A 14,844-nucleotide genomic window follows, 5' to 3' on the forward strand; every position below is an offset into this window, starting at 1 on the left:
ACCACTGGATATTTAAATCAGGTGCGCTCTGTTGCGAGATAAGTTACTGTGAAATATGTCACGTGTGAGGTGTTGTGACATAGATCGAGTAGGACAATATTGTGATATAGAGTCATAGGGTGTATATAAGGATGAAGAGTCGAACAAATCATTCAGTCCTATTTTCCAATGTTCTTGGTTTAACATTAGCCTGCAGATAAATTAATTTATGTTTAGTTTTAATTTAAGAGGAAACATTTATTGAAACTATTCATTGGAATTACAAAGTGCTCAATGACTTTAGATTTAAGTATTATTCCAGGTTTATTGTAAATGCGTTCAAAGAAGTGTTACTTGTTTTGGCTCGAATAAACAGTAACACAAGAAAGAGTGAAAACAACAAGCTTTGAAAAATATAATAATTAATTACCCTGGAAAAATTCTGTAAGGATGAACAATTCTGAATTTACGGTTTTAAGAATCGAAGAACAATCCAAGAATAAAATTTTAGTAGTCCTAATAACAAAACGTTCTAAGGATTTCAAGTTGGAGTCCCGACGAAGAATCCAAAATGGAAGACGATGACGTATGCTGTAATCTGTAGTGTTGAAGTCTACGTTTCTTTGTAGAAACAATATCACTCCGGTTTTGGAAATCTGAATAAATTTTTATAAAAGCTGTCTTTGTTCAGGAATTTCACATGAACACATGTATTTTCCATGAAAAAAGGAATTAATCCTTTTTGAATCCAAGTAATTTGAAATAACTCCAAACAGCACAACATACAACTTCCAGTGTAAGAGCCCAGCCACTACTGAGAATATTACTCCAAAACAAGGGTTATATCGTTTTCTAAAACGTAAAAGGGGGTCACATGATCATATTCAAGAATCTCGTCGAAATTATGTACTTGTTAAAATGCTGGTACACCCAGTTTGGCTCTGACGAAAACCAATTATTTTACTATAAGAAACAACATTTAGAAAAAATTGTATACATCTTAAACACGTAGTCCCATGATGACCTCGACAAAAACCAACTATTTTAAAACAAAAAATAGAACTCATTTATGCTTGAACAATGCCCTTGTGATTTGTCAGGACTATTTGCCCATCAGCATATTCAAGGATATAGGTACATCAACACATTAAGGACATGGAATTCATTCGGAATGCTATATTCATTTGGACGGGTGATAGAAAATTTTAGGGTTATTTTGGATTTAATGCAGCACACTGTAAGTTCCTCTTAAATGTTCATTGCATATCTTAGAGAATCAAATTATTTTTCATGTTTTGCAAAACTAGTTGGTGGTGCCTTTTTATATTACTTTTTTAAGGCCGTTCATTCATAGTAATATAATATCATTAGAGCTTCTTTAGTTTCGTTTTACAAGACCCTAAATAAAAGACTAACGTAATACAACCCTGAAAGAATCGCTTGTGAAGCAACACATTTTACGCCATAGGCTGAAATTTTGGAAGAAACAAAATATGATAGATTTTTAATCAGACTCTACAAAGAATGTGACCATTTGTTAAAATGTTCAATTAGTGTCCCTAGAATGGCCGAAGACTTTGGTTCCATAAGGTATCTTGGCGGCAAGTAATAGACAACTTCGTGATATATTTAACCTCCAAACTCTTTTTTTTTGTTGCCATAACAAGTTTATTTCGCATTTTATTTTACCAAAGTCAGTTTCGCAATCAACTTTTATCGATAAAGCCATGCATAAATAACAGATTCCGGCCTCTTTATTTCAAGTTGAGCGACAAGACCAAATTTTACAAATGTTACTTCAACCAGACTGTAGTCTTTAAAAGATACCTTCACATATTTGCTAATAGACACTAATTTTTGATGCAGTGAACCGGAAACAGCAAAATGGATAATTATTTTTTAGATTGTACTAATATATATTTTTGTCTGGAATAAACATTATAAACACTGAACCCAATATGTCCTTCTTACTAATCGGCAGCCTATTGCAGTTTGTTGAAGTCAAACGATTGGAAAATATAAAAATACCATCAAAAAGATTAAGCATGGTCCAAATGGTATATATGTTGAATATCCTGATCACAGGGCAGCCTGTTAATGTCTGGCCCGGAAGTCGCAGTGGAGGCTTTCCCCTTCATCGAAGAACCAGCCACCCATTTTTTGGCACTCTACCCAGAATTCACTGGTGCGGATCATGTCTTTCTTTAAGTCCACTGCGTCACCGGCATAGTGTGGGGAGTTACAGTCATGGCACCCGCCCGCAAAATCGTTCACCTATATAGACATATATGTATCATTTACCGCCGACAGAGACAAAAGCAATATATATATATATATATATATATATATATATATATATATATATATATATATATATATATATATATATATATATATATATATATATATATATTCATACATTCACACACACACGCGCAAATTACTACATGCAAACAAAAAATCCAGCAAGTTTACAAATACATGTATAGATCCACCATGAATGAAGCGGAAGCATGTGGTGTTAGCATTAGGTGACCATACTTACATACACACGCATTTACATTCTCTTAAACATTGGTTTTAGGCCATTGTGATGGGGTATTCGTATTCAATGAACATTTTTATGATCATTATTCTACTTGCACAAATGACTAAGTTATTCCAGAAACTCTTTTGCTAGGTAATTTACACGGATCTTTTTATATCGTAAATTACAACGTTGAATCGAAAGAGCCATCAAAACGTTGCGTCTGATCATGTACTATTTAGCGCTTTAAATTTTTTGTGACCAATTTTGTATAATTTCTTTTGATACTTTAAATAGCATCCCATGTATGATTTGTTATACTGCTACCATAGATGAATGTTTTTTGAATTTTGTTAATTTCTATGATGTCTGCATACTCTGAGTATAGCGATAAAACCTTACATGATATCGTTAAGGACGTAGATATGTGTTCTTGCGATTGCCTGTGTATCGTTTTTTTTTTTTTTTGGCAGACAATTACAGGAGGTCAAAAGGAGAGAGAATACCGTTATGTGTCCGTTTTGAGCCAATTTGTTGACGTATTGTAGAACTGTTAGACTAGGACACCCGTAAAGACCTGGAGCTGGTACTGGACATCTCTTGGGGCAGGCGTAACTGAAAAAGACAGATCCCACAATGTTCATTTCTTATTTTAAGTTTAGTTTAATGTGTAGAAATAATTGTGTTCTTCCTATGTAAAATAAATAAATAAAAGCTTATGGCGACCATGTGATGTGTCTTTGAAGCACAAGACCGATATATATATATATATATATATATATATATATATATATATATATATATATATATAGTACAATGACAGTGTGGACAATCTTTAACATATGAAATAAAATTATCCGCATGGAATGCGTCGTTTCCACAGGTCTCGCACTTTGTTTTCTTCTTCCAAATAATATGTGCAGTAATGTAGAAACATGCAACGCATACCTGTCGATGGAGATGTATTCAAGGCATACCTGTGGTTGGAGTTGTATCCAGGCCACCAAAACACGGCAGTCAAAACATGTTAACACGGAGGGAAGGGAGATAAATCATTCTGAAATGACCCACCCCAAAATATCATCGCATTTATCTGGCTTAGACAGACCCGAGCAACTGCAGGACTTAACGCGTATTTATAGGACAGTGAAACCTCCCACCAGTCACTTCAAACGTGTCATTTCATATACGATTGCCTTTCTTTTCCAGGCAGCGCATAATCTAAATCGGCTGATGAAACACGTTATCTATCTATCTATCTATCTATCTATCTATCTATCTATCTATCTATCTATCTGTCTGTCTGTCTGTCTGTCTACCTACCTATCTACCTATCTATCTGTCTACCTACCTATCTCTATATCTGTCTGTCTGTCTGTCTGCCTACCTTCCTATCTGTCTGTCTACCTACCTACATACCTATCTATCTATCTATCGATCTATCTATCTGTCTGTCTACATACCTACCTATCTATATATCTGTCTGTCTGTCTATCTATCTATCTATCTATGATAGCGGACACAATCACATATAACCACATATAACAGACTGTGTTACTTCATCATGCGTAGCATCGCTATGCAGCTTACGAACTGAGAACCACCTCTGGTTGTATTGTTCTTCCAGTGCACTAAAGTAAAAGGCATGCATTATTTATATGACAGCAAAATGTTTATTTTTATGTGCGACTTGAAGATGTAGAACAAAAAAGCAACTGCACCATAATCTTCTATTTTTCCGTCCTGTCTTTATTCTTTTAGGCATTAGATAGCCACGTTTGTTCGGAGGTGCCGTATAACACAAATATTAATACATAATTATTGTCCTTCTTCTTTTTTATATTTTGTTTTGTTGTTTTGGTCTTTGCTTGATTCCACGCAACTGAAATAATAACCATCGATGCAGCGAGTAAGTACGATGGTTTTGCTGCCAGTTGCTGAGGCAGAAAGCAGAGCATGGGGATCAGTCTATGTTTGATTACAAGTTTGTTTACAATGCGTCGTAAATACCTCCGGTTGATGTAAATACCTCCGGTTGATGTGAAACCGCAGCTAACTGTTTATATCGACCACTCTCTTTTAGAAAAGTAGGAAATGTCCTGTACCTGTCACGTATTGCGGAGGATTTTAAGTTACCAGTCCAATCAATACAATTAATGTATAACTTAAATTCACCTTAACGTCACTGCCCAGCCAATTGGGAAACAAAGATTTTTCTTTTCTGCCAGTGGTACATTTGGAATTACTTTTATTGTTTCTGTGGTACAAAAATATGCATTGAAGGTATGTTGGCGCTACTGACGTGCATTGAAGATGTGAATCGTAGGATTAACCTCGCCGGTACGCATGCCAATGGCATAGACTACTCTAATTTCAGCTACGAGTCAACCAACAGTATGATCCGTACCTTGATCTTTGTGGTGATTTCCGGGTAATTAGCATTAGGGTCCAGTCTAAGAACGACTTATAAGCAGTGGCTTCGTCAGTATGGTTGTCCGCATGCACCGTTGCCAAGGTGATTCTTGGGTCCACCAGCATCTTCGCAGCCATCGCCATTGCCAAAGGATTTAAACAGTTGGCAAGAGCTTTAGCTGAAATTTTTATGCCAAACGTTTATCCTTATTATCTTTTATTATGAATAATTTTCCTGGCATACATTTTTAGACAATTTATTTAATGTGATGGTCGAAACACTATGATCAATACATGCTAGTTTAAGAAGAGGTTTACAAATACGTTTTACAGAGCAGAGTCATAAATCTTAATTAAAATACAAATATAATAAAAGAGCATTCAGCTATCGTGGAAAAAAAATCATTAAAATTGAACAATAGTTTGTTGATAACTGCAGAGAAAGAAAAGATAGCCTTGTGAATTATTAGTATCGCGTTGCTACAGAGTGTCAGCGCATCCTGTAAATTAATTTATATCTTGCTTTTAGGGGCCGTCCATTTAATACGTACGCATGGGGGGGGGGGTTGTTAACCCAAATGCACTAGCTTGCGTATGGGAGGTCTAATGATAATGTACGTACGCATAGAAAACGTGTGTGTGTGTGTGTGTGTGTGTGTGTGTGCGTGTGTGTGTGTGAAACCTCGATAATAATTTGTCTGATACGTAACCTGTTCGACTGGGTTCAGTTGGCGTTTGAATTTTAGCGGACACTAGACAAACTGTTTAAAGTTACGCAGCTTATTTCTTAGATGCAGCCAGAAATTCAACGTCGGCGGACTATCTGTTTTATTAAACATGTTAATATTGTTAATCCGTTATGGTTTCCGCGGGAATTAAATATAGGCCTTTCTTTAGAATTCGGGAAGGGGGTGCGTTAAGCGTACGTACGCAAGTGTGTGTGTGTGTGTGTGTGTAAAATAGTACACATGTTTACAGGGAGGGGAAGGGGTCAAGCTTTGCCAGATTTTTGCGTACGTACTAAATGGATGACCATTTATTGTTTTGGTTCTAGAAGATAATTCGAAACAACAAAAGAAAGAACACAAATGGCAGAAGAGTTAAAACAGAAATGTGAATAATAATAGGTGCGGCTAGGTTTGCTATTTTACGGTACATCCATATAACTAGGCCATTAAGTGCTGTGACAATTGCTTTAGAGTGCGCTGCCTTGCCCAAGGACACGCCAAGACAGCCGAACCTGACTGATTCATTAGTAGTAATCGAACTCTCACCGTTCTTGAGTCGGGGCCCCGAGTGGCCGAGTGGTCTAATGCGCTCACCGTTCCGGATCACTGCCATCTCACCTATGTCTGCGTGAGTTCGAGTCCAAGGCTCGGCTAGCGTGGGTACGTGGGAAAGCCTGCCAGTAGCTTCTCGTGGGTCGGTGGTTCTTCCCTGGGTTTTCCAGGGTTCTTCCTCTACCAGTTATACTGGCTGCCATGTATAGCCAATCTTGTGTTGAAAAATGGCGTTAAACCCTAGAGCAACAAATCACCGTTCTAGACGCACGCCATGTACGCTAACCATTGAGCTGCAGCGGCTCTTGCCTACATATATAGATTCTTCCGACATGCAGGGGAATGCATCAGATTCATGTTTATATATCCATGTTCCCACTGGATATCAACAAGTGCAATTAACAATTTAAGTTTGATGGCTGAAAAATCATTTCACGTTAAACCAGTTTGAATCAGAATCATATATTACGGATAAGTAGGGTGGTTCTGGAAACCTAGACTCCTCATTGGGAAATCGCTGACAATTTCAGCTCTTGCGAGCGACTGAGCCCCCCCCCCCCCCCCCCCCCGATGACGTGGCCCCATTGTGAATCTCTCAGTATGCAGGCAGTCCAGACAGATCTTGCAGATGAGGAAATAATCATCGATTTCTTTTTAATCCCTGCAACTTTCATGGCTCTATGACTGTGCATGGAAGTGTATGTATGTATGTATGTATGTGCGTGTGTGCGCGTGTGTGTTTGTGTGTGTGTGTGTGCGTGCGTGCGTACGCTTATGTAAGTAAGGGTGGGTATATCAGTATAGGTAGGTCGAGTTACTTATGTACGGAAGTGATACCAAATTTATCAGATTATATGTTATCAATATTCATGCATGTTCCAACATGTACACAGACCTTCAGCCTTAGCGGCCTCCGCCACAGTATTCACAACCGTAGAGGCTAGGCCTGCTGCTGCCCCGACAATGCCGCCATTACTCCCGCCACTTCCTGCGTGTTCGTCAATCCATCCGTGAGAGTTCTCACTTGTGTTACCATTGCTTCCTGCCCAACCGACTATATTCCCGCTATTTCCGGCACCTGCTGCAGGCCATCCCATACTAGTTCCTTGAATAATGTTCAAGACTTGTAAAATCGAAGTCTTTTTAAAATCCTGTCTCTTGATCAAATTAGAGTTGTCGCATATTTTAACTGTCGATATTGTAAATAAGATGCAAGCTAAATGCGGCTCGAAAAGTATTATATGTTTTGAAACTAAACGAGAGACGATAAGAAAAGACAAAACGAATTTTAAAAGCATTTTTCATGAAACGTTAATATGATCTAAGAAAAGACATTTTTCATTTTTTATACACACCGATAACTAGTACATGAACGGTGTAGACTTTCGCATGTTTTCCGATTATACTAACATGGATATATCCTTCGTCAGATTTATTTTACGAGACAACTGACACAAGCAATAGATGAAAATCTTGGAGTTATAATTGGGTTGTTTTTTTGCGTGGCGTTTAACAAGAAAGGTTATAACTTGCTGCTGGATTTAAACTGTCAGGCCCAGTGATAGGCCTGACGGCCTACTCTTCCTGGTCTGGACAAAATTTGAACCTGTACTTACCTTGAAGCGAGCCCGGCATGCAATTCACTAAGTCATTGCTATGTCAGTCTGTTTGTCAGCCGATCATTTCGTTGTTAGATAGCTAGTTATATATAGATAAAATAAATAAGCAACAAAACAGTTACCAGCATTACTGCCAACGCTTGGATCGCAGCATCCACCATCACCGTTATTCATATTGTTGTCTCTACCTATTCATAAACAAGAAAGTAAATAAACAAAAATAATGAGTTTTCAGGTCGACAAAATTAAATGTAACAGAAAGTATGTGACAGCTATTTATAAAAGTTCCAGCTGACGTTTTTGCTGGTCTGTACTTAGAAATAACACATTAAATAAGAAGACATCTTTGCTCAAAAGACCGACACAGTCTTCATCAAGATATAACTCGTAGTCAAAATGCACGCTTAACGTAAAAGTCAAGCCATTTTTCCTGTGACGTTTATTTTCCTTTTCTCTTGAAAATCTACAACATGCCATGCTATATTTGTGTTCTTTTCTGAAGGTCTAGTGGGTGGTAGCTCATATTCAGAATTGGATTTAGGTTGTTTTGGACCCATATCCGGCCCACACAGGTTCCAACACTCCATAACAGACATACACTTTGCTTTACAAGACTGGGTCCGACACTCCATAACGTAGATACACTTTGCTTTACAAGACAGGTTACGACACTAAATAAAGGACATACACTTTGTTTTACAAGACAGGTTCAGATACCCCATTACGAAATACGTGTTGCTTTACAAGACAGTTTCCGATTCTCCATAACAGACATACACCTTGGTTTACAATATCCCGTCTAAGAAAGGTATGAACTAAGACGACAGAAACGACAGAAAAATATTAGATGGGGAATAACTCTTGTCACCTTAAATGTCTTCTTGGCTTGTATCTCGTTTTATTTACATTTCAAAAAGACGTTCTATTACTTTTTACAATGTGCAGGAGCCAACAACAAAAAATGTAACCGCTCACCCATAATTTTGGTGTTAAATTTAAATTCCAATATGACACAATATCCACATGTACTGTGGCAATAGAGACACATTCGGCCTTTTCGGTCAAAGCGAGAAGAATCCACGATGTAATTAACCGCCATCGAGAACTATTTTTGGAAATACTTTTGTTTGCGTAACACAATATGGCGGCGGAAGTACATAAAGTTACGTTCAAAATACGATCGATTTAACTATCTTAACATACGTGGCGCCATCAGTTAATAGCGCATCTTCAAACTCATCAAATTTATGTGACTTCCCGAAACCTCATCTGAAGTTATCTATCGTTTGACGGATATAACCAAGTGATATTCCGATTGATATTGAGTATCCATGGTTACTTGCTTGTAGCCAAGTATCTGGGTATCGCATCATAGTTTCGATTAGCTCACTGTTTTCATCGGTCAGACCAACACTTTATAAACTGATTTGACATACATAATTGCAGAAGACAATCTTTCATCCTCTTCACTTACCATTTCATACTATTGGTCACTAAATCATTTTCTTAGGTTTGCCTTGATTTATTACGTATTTCCCTTTCGTCTAGAGTTTCATAAACCACTGTAAACTATTGTAAACCATTGTAATGCGTACTGATTTGAAGATATGTTTCGTCACAAACTTGGGGAGATTTTGTGGATGTCCCAAAGAATATACAGAACAGTCGCGAAATATTTTGAAAATATACACGAGAGTAAAAAAAAAATGTGAGACTCTGTGCAGGAAGTCAAAACACCAGACAGACGATTCAGGATTTGAATGCGATGGGAGTATTTTTATGTGCATTGTTCGTCATGAACTAGTTTCAAGAGGAATATTGCTTGGCCATTTTTGCAGAGAGCACATGTAAATGATGAGTTTACTGACTCATCACTGTCAGAGCAGTCCACATATTGCGATAGAAAATGTAGACATATTGTGCCTGTGAACAAAAGTGCTTTCGAACAAAGTTCTCAATTGCGGTGAATTACATTTGAGGTGTCCTTCTCGACTTACCCAGAAAGGATGAAGATGTTCCGATTGGCACTCATATCAGGATGTCAGCAGACCGGTAACACTGTTATCGTTACACATTCAACGGTAAATACATAAGCAACACAAGGCTTTTCTAAGCAACCTTTTGAGAGCTACTGATCTCACCATACTGGTATCACTAATGGACGATTTGTGCATTACCTTAAAACCTTGTCTACCAATAAAAACGTAATATACCCAGTCAATAGGCCTAAATATTGCGAACAATCCATGCATACGAGTTTGAGACAGCGAGTTTCTTTTTGGAAACCACTATGTGACTGCGCGTAATGCTGCATTAAGGTAGTAAAACAATAGTCTCCAGAAAACTGATCTCCTGGATTGTGTTGGTAAAAGCGTGTGTGTGATTGGATTTTTAACTTAGCTTTAACAATTTTGCAGTCATATTGCTACGATTTCTGCAATGTGGCAGTTTATGGCGATGTCTAGCAATGGGACATCATGCCGCAGACATGTAGCATCATGACCCAACCAGTCTCGTTATTCTGATACCAGGCTGACCAGTCCTAACGTAATCTCTTAATGCTGAGCGCCAAGCGAGGTACCTGATAGTACAATTTTTATATGATTCAGATGGGGTTCGAACCCACGACCTCCCGCATCTAACCACTTAGCCACTGGAACGGAGTGATGGTTAGAGCATTGCTTCATACATCTATGAGACGCAAAGACCATACCCATCAGTCGAAAATCGGTCTTGAAAGAATTATGTTATTTAATGTTTCAGAAATGTACAAACCACGATGTGTTAACTAATATGTTAGGATCTGAACTGAGCGCTGCCACTGGATCATACAATATTTAGAGACATTATAGTTTTTATTTTGTTGATACAACTTAAAAACGTCCCGACATTTATTATTAAAGGCAAATTTTATGCCACGAATCCATCATTGGCTTGGTAGTATTAATATTGTGCACGAAATGATAATATTTTGCGTGAAATATTAATTAGCATAATTGCTGACCACGATGGACATTAAGCGACAGTCGAACTACCATGACTCCAAATGTGTAGTTTTAAGCTGATTTTCCTTTGAATTACCACCCCTCAAGAAAAATCCCCCCCGAAAACAAACAAACGAACAGCAGAAGCAACATTAGCAAAATAGCAACACCAACAAATGAAGATACCGTTGGTAATTCTATTACTACTTGATTTTCTTTTATTAGTGTATTGTATGTACCGCTGTAATGATACAGATGAAGAAAAAAAAAACAACCTGGCCAGTTCTTGACTTGATCTGGTGTAAATCCAGCATAATTGTATTTTCCGGAAGTTGCTTGAGACCCATCTGCCGGGTGGAAGGAGCCAGTGTCTTTGTCGAAATTGCCTTGATTATTGACCATATCGCCACCTGGGGAAACCAAACATATATTTGTTGAATAAAGTCTTTTGAAATAGAGCAGATACTGTGCTTGACGCATTTGATTTGTGTCTGAAAATGTGTATATCTAGGCCAAAGTACAACGGTATTAATGATATATATGTAATACAAAAGACTGCATGGTTCACTTCCTACTGAAATCATAAATTTCATTAAGCTGAGGCAGTTATCATGGCCGCGTAAATGTGATGGAGTCATTCTATAAAAATTAATGATATAAGTTATCGACTGATTTCTAGCGAAAATATTTTACATTAAACTAGAAAACTCGGTGTCATTGTTTTATTATCTTTTTGTGACAAATTGGAAATAAATAAACTAATAAAGTGAAATGCATCTTCGCAAGCCAATGCTCCGATATATTAAACCTATTTTACACCTCGGTGGATTGAGTATATATTTTGGTGCCTTGTCCTAGCGACATATTTTGGATGTCATGAGTTGCTTCCCTTAGCAAGCAATGCTAACTAACCAATATCATGTAACAGCGGTGAAATGTATATCGGCCGAAAATGGTGGAGGCAATTGGCTTTAAAAAAATATACTTTGTAAGTTTAACATCGAAGTGTGTCTACGTACCAGAGAGAAGACATTACAGGTGTGTTGGAGTGAAAGTTATTTGTACAAACACGGAACGGCAATGGAAAATTGCTTACTTATAAGTCCATTCAAGTTGTGTGCTCCCCATATCTTGATCGTGTAGGAACTGTGTTCAAATTTGAACAACTTAATTTTTCTTTTGATGGCTAAATCGAGAATATATATAAATCCCTTCAAGATATTATATACTTACCTCCTTGGTTTAAGACACCGGATTTCATAGGATCGATGTTAGCCAGGCCAGTTCCAGACCCGCCTCCTCCAGTTATACTGCTTAAAACACTCCCGGCCAATGAACCGCTGGTCGCTCCTTGAACAGCACTTCCAAGACCAGAAAATATTGAACCGCTTGAGTTTCCGCTTGATCCATAAAAGGTCCCTGCGTTCCCGCTACCACCCATTGAGAAAGAGCTGGATCCTTGACCGGAAGAACCACTAGATGATGACGTCATGCTGCTGCCAAAGGAACCTCCGAACCCATCGATAGCGCCGCCAGTCGCAGTAGACGAACCTCCAAATCCTTCCCTGCTTGAAGTTGCACTAGTCGATGGATGTCCCCCGATTGAACCACCAAGGACATTAACTTGAGCAGATGAACCACCAGTAAGTGAGTTAACTGAGCCCGATAAACCACCAGAAGTACCCGATCCTGTCGTAGAGGTGCTGGAGTTGCTGCTGTCTTTGTAATAACCGTTCCAGTTTCCAGAGTTGGAAACTGAACTTGAAACAAACCCTGAGCTCAAATCGCCACTTCCTCCCATGATGTTACCTACACCATTTGACCCAACCCCACTGGATCCTGATGTTGAACTACTTCCTCCCGTCATACTACCAAATCCACTGGAGACAAAAGCAGCGGAACCAACATTTGAACCAGAGTTACCCCCTCCCATCATATTGCCAAAAGTACTAGCGTCAAACCCGTTTACACTAGATCCACCCATTATGTTCCCTAAACCATTTGTGGAACCAGAAGTACCGCCGCCCATCATACTTTCGAAACCTGAAGATGATCCTGATGTTCCTCCAGATCCAAATCCTACAGTGCCAAAATTGCCAGACCCAGAACTCATTTGAAAGTTATTTCCTGTTCCGGTGTTCATTCCCATTACCATACTTCCGGGATTTGTCATCATGTTGGCCAATTGTTGATTCATGTTGTTCAGATACTGCATGAAGGCATTTGGATCTGTACCAGACATTCCACCACCACCAAGGTTTCCAAAACTTCCGGCTCCTGTGCCAAGCATATTGTCAGGGGTCCCACTTTGGATTACCGTCGGCGAGTGCCCTGTTGACGACGTTGGTGACACTTGTCTAATATGTACTGTAAAGGTATATTGTAGATATACTGAGGGCCATGTTTGAGACAAAATTCAGTTTTATATATATATGGACTGTACCTTTCATGGTCAAAGTGTCAAAAGATTATGAAGAAAATAATGTAAGAACGACACCTATTTTAACATTCGTGCCATATTTATTTCTTGTTGAATTTTATATGGGGCAAAAACTCGTATTAGACTGTGTTTATTTCCCTTATCGGACTTAAATGCTTGACCAACACTTCTGTTGTTTATCAACAAGATGTATCAATTAATATGACAAATATCTAATAGTATCTGATACACAGATATCGAAACGGATCCATATACAATGTGAAAAATACAAGACATTAAGAAGAATAATTTGGAAAACAAACAGCGAAAGACAAGACAAATATCGCACCTTTTCTATGAATAGCACTACTTGCAAGATTTGTTATTTTTGATATCTGGAAACTGTATGTTAAAAAGAGCTGATCCATCGTCATTCCGTGCATCAGTGGTGAATTTTGATGACAACAAAGTTTTACTTTAATTGTAATATAGCAACTTGGTGTTTGTACATTAATCTTTTTCCACTAAAACGTTACTACATTTAAAATCTTTTACCTGCTTTTGCAGAAGCTTGCATCCTCTGATGGTAAGACAGAGGTACAAGAAAAAAAATTAGTGAGATCCAAAACATTTCAGACTTTATGAAACGACGATTTGTTTGATTCATGACACATTACAAGATGGCGTAACCTCTTATCAGTTATATATTGGAAATGACACATGTAAGACACAGTGATACTTAAAGATAAGACAGAAGTGGTTTATCATTCTTCTTCCGTTCGACGTTAGCTCGTACGATATTTTATGTATTCGTCATTATTTGACGATTTTGAAGGCATTTGTGCTTTGAGGGAAAAAAAATGTTATCAACTGGATAGGTAAACGAGAAATTTTCACTCTCGTTAGCGTTCATATTATAGACTGTATACACGAATATAAAGCTTCTCGGATGAAGGATTCCTTAAATTTACTACTGTTCCGAAACAATAATGTATAAGTGTTTGAATGTGTATACGTGAGTGTGTGGATGGATGAAGTTTAACGACTCATGAGCATAATCCTGGCTATAAAGTTCAACGTAAGCTTAGATATCTAAACAACAGGCATACAATGCAAAACAATAAAGGCAAACAAAGGTAAAAACATTAAAATAAAAATTATTTAAATTTTTTTAAATAAACCGAACGCATTTAAAACGTTTAAGCCCTTATCAGCTGTAACATCATTATGGGATGATACATCTCAAGGCAAAATGCTGTCTCCATTAGCCATCTCTTTATCTACTGCAACGCAATTACGTTATTATAATCGTAAAATATATACACCAAGTAAACTTAACAATGATATTAATATACTTGTTGGTGATACTAATACACTTTGCAGTGATGTTAATTCACTTAATAGTGATACCGATACACGTAATAGTGACACTGATACACCTTGTAGTGACACTGATACAATTAGCAGTGATACTGGTACACTTAATAGATATACCGACACACTAAAAATTGTCATAAAGATACACATAATATTGATAGTGATACACGTAATAGCGACACTAATACACTTAATAGTAGTACTGATACACTGTGTAGTGATACCGATACATTTAATAGTGATACCG

The 14,844-nt window shown here is 37.7% G+C and overlaps 1 protein-coding gene across 1 annotated transcript; it reads right to left on the minus strand.

The window, feature by feature from the left end:
• Positions 1–429: 429 nt before the first annotated feature.
• On the minus strand, positions 430–13,900 carry LOC149790534 (uncharacterized). The gene is made up of 8 exons (XM_089971414.1): positions 13,776–13,900; positions 12,035–13,168; positions 11,077–11,211; positions 7,940–8,005; positions 7,094–7,303; positions 4,914–5,097; positions 3,013–3,121; positions 430–2,253 (listed from the first exon to the last, which is right to left on the minus strand). Exons 1-8 carry the CDS (start codon positions 13,885–13,887, stop codon positions 2,074–2,076), a joined length of 2,130 nt encoding a protein of 709 aa, XP_089827540.1. The 5' UTR covers positions 13,888–13,900; the 3' UTR covers positions 430–2,073.
• Positions 13,901–14,844: the final 944 nt, after the last annotated feature.

This window comes from Sinohyriopsis cumingii, chromosome 10, assembly GCF_028554795.1.
Source record: "Sinohyriopsis cumingii isolate HCF-2022 chromosome 10, ASM2855479v2, whole genome shotgun sequence".
Lineage (NCBI taxonomy): Eukaryota > Metazoa > Mollusca > Bivalvia > Unionida > Unionidae > Sinohyriopsis > Sinohyriopsis cumingii.

What these genes read in the sequence shown, in the direction of transcription:
- LOC149790534 (XM_089971414.1), bottom strand. Translation starts at nt 13,887, where the DNA reads ATGAATCAAACAAATCGTCGTTTCATAAAGTCTGAAATGTTTTGGATC. An exon ending in GCAAGCTTCTGCAAAAGCAG is followed by an intron (nt 13,169 to 13,775) that starts GTAAAAGATTTT and finishes ATACCTTTACAG; the next exon opens with TACATATTAGACAAGTGTCA. An exon ending in TCAAGTCAAGAACTGGCCAG is followed by an intron (nt 8,006 to 11,076) that starts GTTGTTTTTTTT and finishes GTTTATGAATAG; the next exon opens with GTAGAGACAACAATATGAAT.